Source organism: Danio rerio, chromosome 19 (genome assembly GCF_052040795.2).
Source record: "Danio rerio strain M-AB ecotype USA chromosome 19, GRCz13ab, whole genome shotgun sequence".
Lineage (NCBI taxonomy): Eukaryota > Metazoa > Chordata > Actinopteri > Cypriniformes > Danionidae > Danio > Danio rerio.
This window is the reverse complement of record NC_141039.2, coordinates 1,425,001-1,437,712: the sequence shown is the minus strand read 5'-3', so window position 1 is coordinate 1,437,712 and position 12,712 is coordinate 1,425,001. Positions and strand designations below refer to the sequence as shown.

At 32.1% G+C, this 12,712-nt stretch overlaps 1 protein-coding gene across 4 annotated transcripts in view; it reads left to right on the top strand.

The window, feature by feature from the left end:
* Positions 1 to 5,053: 5,053 nt before the first annotated feature.
* slc39a4 (solute carrier family 39 member 4) overlaps positions 5,054 to 12,712 on the top strand; it is a 26,625-nt gene continuing 18,966 nt past the window's right edge. Inside the window, exons 1-4 of one of the 4 annotated variants that reach the window (XM_088651440.1) lie at positions 5,054 to 5,365; positions 8,438 to 8,749; positions 9,949 to 10,153; positions 10,423 to 10,550. In XM_088651440.1, coding sequence (XP_088507566.1) covers positions 5,165 to 5,365; positions 8,438 to 8,749; positions 9,949 to 10,153; positions 10,423 to 10,550 — 846 coding nt within the window. In that variant the 5' untranslated portion in view covers positions 5,054 to 5,164. Of the gene's footprint in view, positions 7,741 to 8,007; positions 8,750 to 9,948; positions 10,154 to 10,422; positions 10,551 to 12,712 lie in introns of all 4 variants that reach the window. The other 3 variants (XM_088651441.1, XM_088651442.1, XM_088651443.1) reach the window with 3 other exon arrangements.

Here is a 12,712-nt window from a genome sequence, read left to right as displayed (position 1 = left end):
GCACATCACTGAGTGAAATGAGGTCAATCAGGCAGTGGAGAACTTTATGACATTTACGACAGGGCTTTTGATCTGCTCTGAGAGACGCAATCGAGCTCTTTTAGCATTAACTCTGACTCCAAAAATAACTTAAGGAGAAATCAGACTGGAAACTAAACTGACATGGACTGAATTCGGAGAGTTTCACCTATGCATGCATGTTTAGCCTAACACACTGGTGCATGCATTAATGTTTGCAAATATTAGCATGCAAAAAAAATCATTAAATGATAACAAAGATATACACTGTAAAAATGTCTATCTTTTGTGTGTTTTGGGTTTTTTTTCTGTTTGTGAATTGCATTATGGGATGTTGATCTCTGCTCTGTCCACTTCTGATGTTGTAAATTCAACTCTACGGTTTAACAAAGTGACTTTTATTGACATTTCAGTAAATAATATAATGTATAATAAGTAATATCTAGAGTGTAAGGTAACAGAAAATGTGCTGCAGTTTATTACAAGGCGCCTGTAGCATAATATACAACACCAACCCAGACAATACAGCACTTTTAACTTTTACAAATGACAATAAAAGTCACTTTTTACAACTTATCAAGGATAAAAGTTGTTGGAAGAAAGATCAAGCTCCCATAATGCAACTCGAAAGCAGAAATAAATGTGGGAAAATAAAAATACGAATCACAAAATACAGGAAAATATTCATTTACGGATATTTTTTACAGTAAAAGTCATTTCTTTACAACAATCTTTTACGGATATTTCTAAAAAAACAGTATACTGTATCTTCAAATGTAGTTTGTGGCATGTAATTAATAAACTGGCTTTCTTTTACATGCAAAAATTCTTTACTTTTTTTTTACAATAGTTTATTTGTTGATGCATGTGGTTTATTTTCAACTATAGTTAATATTATTGTAGAAAAGAAACTAAATTTACTTATTAAATAAACATTTCACATGCAAAATTCATGCATTAAATAAATCACGTTTATATACTCTACAAGCAACAGTTTATTTTAGGCAAAAGTTTATAATTATGCATCTGATCAAACTTTAGTTGCTCTAGATTAATCACTCATTAAATTAAATTTCTTTACATGCAAAAAAAAAGCATTTATATTATTAGTGCATGCATGGATTAATTTGTCTCAAAAAAATATTCTTGAATCTTTTTTTGCACGTAAAATAAAGAAACTTTTAACAAATGCTTAAACCACACCTCACTTTTAAAGCTCCCATTAAATTCTCTTTTTTTATTATGTGTAAAAATAAAAATACAGAAATGTAGTAAACACTAAATAAAACGTCCTGCATGCACACATTAATGTGCATTTATAAACAGCAGGTTTTTTCTTCTTCAGGTTTAATAAGTGAAAGTTTGTCTATGCTATATAAAGATTTTTACATGCAAAAGTTCAACCTTCAATTATTTGTTTGCTCTCTATCAATGTATTTAAAGGTAATATATCACTTTAAACTATTAAAGATGTTTATAAACGTCACTTTTTACAACTTTTTAAGGTTAAACATTGTTAGAAAAAACATGAAGATTCCACAATGCACGTCAAAAGCAGAAATAAGCAATAAATAAAATAAAGCCAGAATCACAAAATATGAAGAACTGCTAATTTACAGATATTTATTTACAGTGCGGGATCAGTCGGCTGGATTTAACCCCAGACCAGAGTTAAAGAGCATAGTTTAGTTTCACTATGACTGGAATGGATTTGCTGAGTTCAGCTTAAGGAATATTGTGCAATAATCTGTTACACTGTAGGTAAAGCTGTTGTTTACATTATGCAAAAAGCATTATGTTGGTGTAATTGTTAAGCAATTCACTGAACCTGTGATTGTTACCCTGAAGTGCTGTTTCCATCGGATCCTACTGATAAAATATGTTGTATAATAGTTGTATAATATAAAAAATGTATAACTTAATCTATTTCAAGGACCTAAACCAACACTTTAGTCTTGCATGAAACCAGTAAACTTAAATCTTTTGTCATTTATGATACATTTATTTCTCATTTTAGTGAGGAAAACAACTTTTTTACTTATATGTAAATATGCAATACAGCTTGTGAGTCCATGCATTATGATTTTACCACGTTTAATTAGTGTAAAAATTAATAACCTGTAAATGTTTTCTTTTGGTGTTATTTCCACCTGATACGACTTATAAAAATGAGTCATGTTGGCCTAAATGAATGTTTGTAGGATGAGTCGTTGGTTAAATAACATGGACTTATATAAAAACAGTTCATTTAGATTATTTTAATCAGTTATCTTCAGCTTATCATTCATCTGAGAAAAGATGAGTAAACACATGTAAAGGTAATTTGTTATTAATCCCCCATAAGTCACACTTGTTCCATTAAAAATGTGTAATAAAGTCAAAATACATTACATTTGTCACAAACATCGTCATCATCATCATCATCATTAAAATTATATTTTACTAAGTAATAAAGTTTTATGTACAAGTTAATATTATCATGTCAACTGTTTGTTGCCAAGCAACATAACATCTTGCATTATTAAATAATCAGAGGTCATGGGGGTGTGTTTATCAGCTTTTTTACAATGTCAAATGCTTATCCAGATTTTAGACTTGATTTCTGGAGACACAAGAATTTAGAGTTTATGCACACGTGTTGTATATTTACCGAAATGTGTTTTCTATATCTGCAATGTATTAAACAATAATGGTGTTTTATATATATATATATATATATATATATATATATATATATATATATATATATATATATATATATATATATATATATATATATATATATATATACATATACATATTGCATACAGTATAATGACCACAACTAATTTGGCAACCTAATGCTTTTGTCTGAGATAAAGAAAAATTATATATACTACACTATACACTACCTGTCAAAAGTTTGGGGTCAGTTTTTTTCATGTTTTTTAAGAAAATGATTCCTTTCATCAAGGCAGCATTTATTAAATCTATATATAAAATCTACAATTTTAAAAAATGCTTTCTTATTGTATGTAGTTTAAAATGAAATTGTTACTACAGTCATTATTGCTTTTATTGCTTTTACAATTAATAATAATAACAATAAAATTATTATTATTATTATTATTATTATTATTATTATTATTATTATTATTATTATTAGAGTGATTTCTGAAGGATCATGTGACTCTGAAGACTGGAGTAATGAAGCTAAAAAATCATAACTAAAATTAACAAAATAATTTTTTAGATGAAATTTTAAACTACTTCTAAACAGTTATTTTGTAGTGCAATAACATGTCACAATTTTACAATTTTTATTGTATTTTTGATTAAATAAATGCAGCCTTGGTGAGCAGGAGAAGCTTATTTTAAAACATTTAAAAATCCTACTGAATATAACATAACATAATATAACATAATTGAAAATATAAAGATGTAAAAATTTAGTTGTTTAATTTGTTTAATTTTGTAGGTTGTAATTTATTTAGCAATTTTTGGCTTGAATTTAAGTGTATCATGTTTCATTTTTAAATATGTTTGGTGACTAAAATATTATTTTAATAAATTTATCTGTTTAATAATCTGTTTTGTTTAAATGCACCAACATACAAAATACATGCTATATTCACTGAGAAATGGAGGAAAATATTCATTTTCAAACTCAATTATGCTGAGCACCAAATGTGTGTGTTGTGTGTGTGTGTGTGTGTGTGTGTGTGTGTGTGTGTGTGTGTGTGTGTGTGTGTGTGTGTGTGTGTGTGTGTGTGTGTGTGTATATATATATATATATATATATTTGAAGTCAGAATTATTAGTCCCCCTGTTTATTTTTCCCCCAATTTCTGTTTAATGGAGAGCAGTTTGTTTCAACACATTTTTTAAACATAATAGTTTTAATAACTCATCTCTAATCACTGATTTATTTTATCTTTGTCATGATGACAGTAAATAATATTTTACTATATATTTTTAGGACACTTTTATTCAGCTTAAAGTGACATTTAAAGACTTAACTAGGGTAATTAGGGTAAAGTTGGGGTAATTAGGCAAGTCATTATAATGATGGTTTGTTCTGGAGACTATCAAAAAAACATTGCTTGAAGGAGCTAATAATATTGACCTTAAAATGGTGTTTAAAAAATTTAAAACTGCTTTTATTCTAGCCGAAATAAAACTAATAAAACTTTCTCCAGAAGAAAAAATATTAGAGAAAATACTGTGAAAATTTCCTTGCTCTGTTAAACATCATTTGGGAAATATTAAAAAAGAAAAAAAAACAATTTTTAAAGTAATTTATTGAAAACTCGCGAAACTTTTTTAAATATTTATACTGTGTGTTATTTTATTTTATTTTTACTATGTGTTAGTATTATTTTTGCTTTATTTTTATTGACTTTTAAAGTAACTTTTCTCAAGACTGTGTATATGTATATTTAAGTATTTATTTATGTATTTGTTTTATTTTATTTATGGTTAAAATCTGTCTTCTTTATAGCTGACTGTTTTCTATTTTAAAAACAAAATTGGAGTAAAAACAATGTTCACTGATGATTTGCTAAATTTCACAATTAATTACTCAGAAATAAGAAACAATAGTGAATGAAACCTACTTTAATCGAGTAAAAAACATCTGGAATCGCATTATGTTGTAAGACCAACTCCAATAATAATGTATAAACTCCAACAAAACTTGTCGACTGCATTGTCGTGTGCACATCCATATGCAAGCAGCCAATGAAGGCCGAACTGATCAAATCTATTCAATGCATCAGTTGTGTGTTTGAGTAGTTAGGCCTGATCTGACTTCTCATGCATTGGTGTGCAGGATTTTACTCCTCTGCTGTTCTTTCCAGTCTTTCACACTTCACTTTAGATGTTTGGTTTATTCAGTGAGGGGGCAGGTGTTGTATTGTGACCCTGTCCGAAGCCTGAGGGCAGGTGAGCGGAAGAGGCTCCCCTCCTCCATGGGACGTGTTTGAGAGCAGCTGCTGCAGTGGCCAATCAGAGGGCTGGAAGAGCCTCTACCTGAGAAGGTATCAGCCGTGTGTGTGCGGATCTGTGAAGCTGCTGAGAGAGTGTGTGTGTGTGTGCAGTCTCTCGGACCACTCTCACCCCGAAAAATCCCTCTTAATACCGAATAACAGCCCAGAGCGCACTGATTATGGAGATTAAATGTGTTCTCGTGCTCTGTTGCGCCTGCCTGTGCGCGTTCACCGGCGCGCAGACACACAAAGAGAAGATTTTCGCGAAAGTTGTGGATCTGGTGTCTCCAGGTGAGGAGTACCTGTCTGAAGATGCGCTGGTGTCGGTGTTTGAGCGGCTGGAGAACCGTGTGCAGTGCTCCGGTGTGTCGTGTGGAAAGGTAAATGCATTTGCCGCTTTTGGAGAGGTCGAGGTCCAGCGCGGCTGAAGGCTCGTGCGCTACACCTGTCTGACAATAAATGCACCTTATAGAGGCACAAATGCAACCTGACTGAATTAATCTTGAGGTAAAATTGGTCCTACAGTAGTCAACATTCGAAGTAAATCAAAAATAGACAAGATTAGATGTTGTTCAATAGTTTTAGGACAACTTTGATGGAAGGTGGTGGTACACTTCAAATGTCGGCTACTGTGTATTCGCACTTTCAGACTTTCTCTTCAATAATATAATTCAGAAAAGTATTATTTGCGAATTAGAGAAATCATATTAGCAGCCAATGACTTTCAAAATATTGTTTACAGTCAATGTAATAGTGCCAATGTTGTTTTAAACTCACAATTAAATGCGATTTTAGACCGAATATTCGATTTAACGTGATCAACAATCTCGGAGCGTTTAAATGAACGACTGTGCGAATATAAAACCAACTTTACCTCAATCTCAGAGCACCAGTCTGACTATAAAATAACATTTTTAGAGACATCCTCATAACCTGACTGAAATACTAGCCGTTATACTATAATAATGTATGCATTATCTGAATCAGTTGGCAAATAAAGAGTCAGTTCTGTTTTTAACGGGAGTTCACAACTTTTGTTTTTGGTGGTGAACAGGTTAAATCTTTCAAGGACCGTGTGCTATAACTGGTACCGTTTTAATCCATGTTTAATCTCTTTGTTTGTAGGCCTGTGGTTTGACAAATTCCTTTTTCGAGCATAAAAGATAGTCCCTTTAACACCCGTTGGCATGTTATCGACCTGTTTTCTTTAAAGTGTTTCCTTTAAGTCTTTGAGAAACAAAATATATAATGTACACTGTGAAAAGTGTAATGCTGGGTTGTTTTAACAGAAGGCATTGTCAATTATGGACAAAACCAACAGCTGAGTGGAAATTATTTAAATTATAATTTTAAAATTAGCCTAGTGTTGGGTTTGTCCTTATTTGACCAAACGCTGGGTTAAACAACCAAGCATGTTTTAGCATAACTGCATTATGAAATAACAATATTGATTGTATATCAGTAGTCTGCCTCAAAACACTTCAGTACTGTCAATTATGTAAGTTGTTTATTTGAATTTTATATATGTATTTATTTTATTTTTATATTTTATAATTCGTTAGAGCATTTAACTTTTTGTCTTTTAGTTATTGATGATATGGGCTCACTTTACATCCTAATTACTGTCAATCTCCACAATAGTAAAGTCATTAATAAAACCTTGGTCATTTTGTTTAATTTCTTTTTTGTTGACAGTGGTAGTTAATGAGTATCTGTAATATTTTGGCAGGCTGAAATCAAGTTATGTAGGGCTGTTTTTATACACTGAACTTTGTATTACAATGAATTATAAAAAAAAAAGTGTTTTGAAAAGTGTCAGTGAGTTACATAAGTTTTACAATGTCACATTTTATGTGCATCCCATTTTTTATTTAACATTTTTCAAGAAGCCTAAACCAAATACCATTTTCTCGGATGTTAATCTAAACAATTATTGCTAATTATTGAAAAGAAATGAATTACTGATAATAAACTAATATTAGATACAAAATACAGTTTGGCATTAAAAGATTTATGCTATGTTTAAATGAGAATGTACATTCTAGATATAAATTCCTATTAATAATGCATGCATTTAATGTGTTCAGGATACAGACATAATGACAGTGTAAAGTTTGCTGTGTGTGTGTTCATATTATAGACAGAGTAAAAGTGCAAAGTTTGGTGTGTGATCGGAATATAAACAGAATAAAAGTGTAAAGTTTGGTGTGTGATCAGAATATAGACAGAATAAAAGTGTAAAGTTTGGTGTGTGTGATCAGATTATAGACAGAATAACAGTGTAAAGTTTGGTGTGTGTGATCAGAATATAAACAGAATAAAAGTGTAAAATTTGGTGTGTGTGATCAGAATATAGACAGAGTAAAAGTGTAAAGTTTGGTGTGTGTGATCAGATTATAGACAGAATAACAGTGTAAAGTTTGGTGTGTGTGATCAGAATATAAACAGAATAAAAGTGTAAAGTTTGGTGTGTGATCAGAATATAGACAGAATAAAAGTGTAAAGTTTGGTGTGTGTGATCAGATTATAGACAGAATAACAGTGTAAAGTTTGGTGTGTGTGATCAGATTATAGACAGAATAACAGTGTAAAGTTTGGTGTGTGTGATCAGATTATAAATAGAATAACAGTGTAAAGTTTGGTGTGTGTGATCAGATTATAGACAGAATAACAGTGTAAAGTTTGGTGTGTGTGATCAGAATATAAACAGAATAAAAGTGTAAAGTTTGGTGTGTGTGATCAGAATATAGACAGAGTAAAAGTGTAAAGTTTGGTGTGTGTGATTAGATTATAGACAGAATAACAGTGTAAAGTTTGGTGTGTGTGATCAGAATATAAACAGAATAAAAGTGTAAAGTTTGGTGTGTGATCAGAATATAGACAGAATAAAAGTGTAAAGTTTGGTGTGTGTGATCAGAATATAAACAGAATAAAAGTGTAAAGTTTGGTGTGTGATCAGAATATAGACAGAATAAAAGTGTAAAGTTTGGTGTGTGTGATCAGATTATAGACAGAATAACAGTGTAAAGTTTGGTGTGTGTGATCAGATTATAGACAGAATAACAGTGTAAAGTTTGGTGTGTGTGATCAGATTATAAATAGAATAACAGTGTAAAGTTTGGTGTGTGTGATCAGATTATAGACAGAATAACAGTGTAAAGTTTGGTGTGTGTGATCAGAATATAGACAGAATAAAAGTGTAAAGTTTGGTGTGTGTGATCAGAATATAGACAGAATAAAAGTGTAAAGTTTGGTGTGTGTGATCAGAATATAGACAGAATAAAAGTGTAAAGTTTGATGTGTGTGTGATCAGAATATAGACAGAATAAAAGTGTAAAGTTTGATGTGTGTGTGATCAGAATATAGACAGAATAAAAGTGTAAAGTTTGATGTGTGATCAGAATATAGATATTAATAAAATTCCTTCTATCTGCTTTGTCTCTCTATCTCAGTGTCTATCAGTGGAGGATCTGCAGCAGGTCTTGAGAAACTACAACAGTTCTCAGGGCGTCCAGTTGCAGGATTTCTTTACGTTGGCTCATGCATGCTGTTTATTTCTGAGCGATCCGATCGAGACCTGTAAAGCCATACGAGATGGCCGATGGGGAACAGAGACGCAAAACTTCATCGAATACCTCTATGGCCACAATCACGATCATAACTTCACCACCGATTATCCTCCTCATGGAGACCTCACTGAATATGAGGGTGTGGAGAAGATGTTTTACGATATGGAGGAGCACTATCAGCCTGACACTCAGCAGGTTAGAACAACTGCTTTGTTAATATTATTATACACCGTTAGCAAAACTGTAATAACACAGCGAAATTATTCACCCTCAAATATTTATCAAGTGATATTTCTCAAGCAATGAATGTTTCACAGTATTTTCTATATTATTTTTTCAGTTTATATTTTTTAATTGAATTAAAAATGGCAGTTTTCAACCCAACTGTCCTTATTTGACCCACTATTGGGTTAAAACAACCCATAATTGCAACCCGAGCTCATTGTGGAAACGTAGCCCCGCGGACGTTTCTGCGGACCGCGATTTACGTCCCGGGAGGTACGTATTCGAGCGTTTTTTTGTTTTCGCGGATCCGCGAGAGGCCGCTGTGCGGGCGGCGTTCGCACCCGCGCTGTTCTTGCACGAAAAGCCGCCGGATCGAAAAAAAAAAAAAAAAGCAAAAGCCCTCGTCTTCGATATCGACCGCGTTTTCAGATCCCGCCGCGTTCTCGCCCTTATTTTTTGGATTCCGTTTTTCGTCTTATCTGATTTCTGGAACCTGCTGTTCCCCGGACTCGATCCCGGTCGTCGTCCACCGCAGCCGGCTACGGCTTCTCCTCCGGGGCCTCCGCTCCGCCGACGCAACGCTGTGAGCTAAGTGGACAAACTGATTGCGTCGGGAAAGCCCTCCACTCGGAGGCGAGCCGTCGGCCGGCGAGCGCGAAGAGGAGGGGCGGAGCGGCGCCATACCGCCCCGCAGCGTTCGCTCGAAAAAAACCAAACGCGGCCTTTACGTTCCTCCGGCCACGTAAATCGCGGCCTCCAGAAACGTCCGCGGGGCTACGTTTCCAGAATGAGCTTGGGTTGCATAATTGTTTTTAGAGTGCGTTATATTATTTCCATTTTACCATATTGCTATAAACAAACTGGTTTATAGTGCTTTTGTCCAGCCATTTGTTATTATTTACCATGAATTAGAAGTTGGAAAATAGCTTATTTCTGCATTACAAAATAAAAGCCCCATTTAATGAAATCTACTTGGAAAAGATTCACAAGGGCTCCATAAATCAGCCGTCACCACTGATGCTTATCTGAAGAGTAAAAGAGATGCTAATTACTACTTGACTTTTGTCACTGAGAATGACAGCGATGCCCTGAAGACCTGATGGAAACCGACACTTGATGGATGTTTCGTGCTGACGGCCACATCTGTGTTGTTCATCTGTGTGTTTTAGGCCTGTCTGTCTATGAAGGACGTCCTGGAAGAGAGCAGCTACCCTCACGGAGACCACATTCACACAGAACTGGACGCTGTGCTGGGAAATATTCTTTATCATGCCCTGCGCGGAGACTGTATGAAAGCACACCACCTTCCTGAATCACAGTACTTCCTGGACTACATCTTCAGCCATTTTGGCTCTAACAGTCTCACTCTTCACGGTATGACTGCAGGATAAAGGGCTATAAGCCTTTGATGACATTATAAAGTGTTTTAGAAGTCTTTGACTAAATGAGAATGACAACATTAGAAACAGTCAAGACGAAAGTATATCAAAATCAGAACTAAATGAGGGTAAAACTACACTCAGATTATATTTGAATAAAGTCTAACACTATTGTAATATAAAGTGTAATACTCTGCAGTCTGTTCGCTTTGTAATGCTGCTCATCTGTTGTCTTGCTGTCTGATAATTGACTTTGTTCTTCAGATTTTGAGGAGCTTCTGCATAGGTTAAATCTGGGTGGAGAAGAGCATGAAGATCACGAAGACCATCCTCATCCTCATCCTCATCATCATCTCAGAGAAACCCAGCAGAGCAACAGCAGCTGGGACTCGGTAAACATTCACACTTCCACACTGATTCCTGTCTGCTGAAACACATATAATAACAGCGACAGATTCCAGACGGCTTCACTTGTTGATGTTGGGTTTTCATTTGTTGGTAAAGATCTGGAATATAGTGATCACACGGCACTCTGGAACACTTCATTCTGATTGGCCAGTCACAACATTCCAAAGCTTATCTGTTTTTCTCAGATAACAGCCACTTAAATCAACCTAGTGAAGGTAGAAATGTTATTATTATTTTTATAAATATTATTATGATGATGATAAAACATATATATAATATTTAAAATGAGATAAGAAATGTTTTGTTTATTATCTATTGTTATTTTTAATTATTTATGTAATGTATTTAAATTATCATTATTATTATTATTATTATTGTTATTATTATTAATTAAGATTTTTTATATTATGTATACTAAATCTTAATATATTTTATTAATGTATATTTAATTATTTTTCAAATATTTCCCATGGTATTTAACAGAGCAAGGACATTTTTCACAGTTTTTTCTATTAAATCTTTCTTATATTAAATCAGCCTAATAAAATATTAATATTATTGTTATTAGTGTTTATGTTATTAATATTATATAATAATAATATTATTATAAAAGTGTATTAAATGCTCAACATTAAAATAAGGAACTAAATATTAAAAATTTAAATTAAAATGTTTTTAATTATTATAACATTATGGTTTTATTATATTATTATTATTATTATTATAATTATTATTATTATTATTTTAAGTAGGATTTTTTCTTTGTTATAATTACATGTAATTCATGTATGTAATGAATTTAATTTATTATTATTTTTTAGATTGTTATATTATGTCTGCTATATATATATATAAAATTTATATATATATAAAATATGTACAATAAAAATAAAAAGTTTTATTTATTATGCATTATTATTATTCTTTAATTAATAAGTATTTGTTAAAATATAATATAAATATTTTTCAAATATTTCCCATGTTATTTCTCATGTTAAAAGAGCAAGGACATTTTTCACAGTGTTTTCTATTATATTCTAATATATTTAATCAACCTAGTAAAGGTAAAAATTTTAATATTAATATAAATATAAATATTAATATTAAATATAAATATATAAACGTATTAAGTGGTCAACATTAAAATAAGAAGATAAATATTTAATATATATTATAATATAATATATTAATATTTTTCTTCTTTTTTAAATATTTGCCTAATGATGTTGAACAGATTCAGGAATTTTTCACAGTATTTCCTATATTGTTTTTTCTTCTGGAGAAAGTTTATTTGTTTTATTTTGGCTAGAATAAAAGCAGTTTTAATTTTTTTAAATAAATTTTAAGGTCAATATTATTAGCCCTGTAAGCAATATATTTTTTCGCTGTATACTAGTGTCCTGAAGAATAATTAGCAAAATATTATTTACTGTCATGTCAAAGATAAAATAAGTCAGTTATTAAAAAATGGTTATTAAAACTTTTCTGATTAGAAATATGTTAAACAGAAATTGGAGAAAAAAATAAACAGGGTGGCTAATAATTCAGGGGGTTTATTCATTCTGATTGCAACTGTATACACACAGAGAAACAAATCATTAGGCACACATTATATATAATTATTTTTCAAACATTTCTGATGTTATTCAACAAAGCAAAGACATTTTTCACTGAATGTTTAATAATATTTTTAAAAGTGTATTTCTTTTAATTAGGCTGTATTAAATGATGTCTAATTAACTAATTACCCTAACATTTAATAGTGTTGGGGAACAGTTTTAACCCAAAAATGCCTGATCATTAGCTGTGTCATGCACACACAGTAGGTGATTGGTTAAAACACAGATAGACTTAAATAAAAAGTGTGTGTGCTCAACTCTGAACAATATCTCTGATGATTACTCAGGCGTCAAGCATACAGAGGTCAGCCATAACAGGGGGATATTTCTGTGGTCAGGATAACCTGCAGTGAAATTCAGCTCGCCTTTGTGTCTTCACCGAACACACACACACACACACACACACACACACACACACACACACACACACACACACACACACACACACACACACACACACACACACACATGCACGAAAAAGTCTTATCTACTTCAAGGATGTCTTGCTCTCTTATCAGAATGCTACA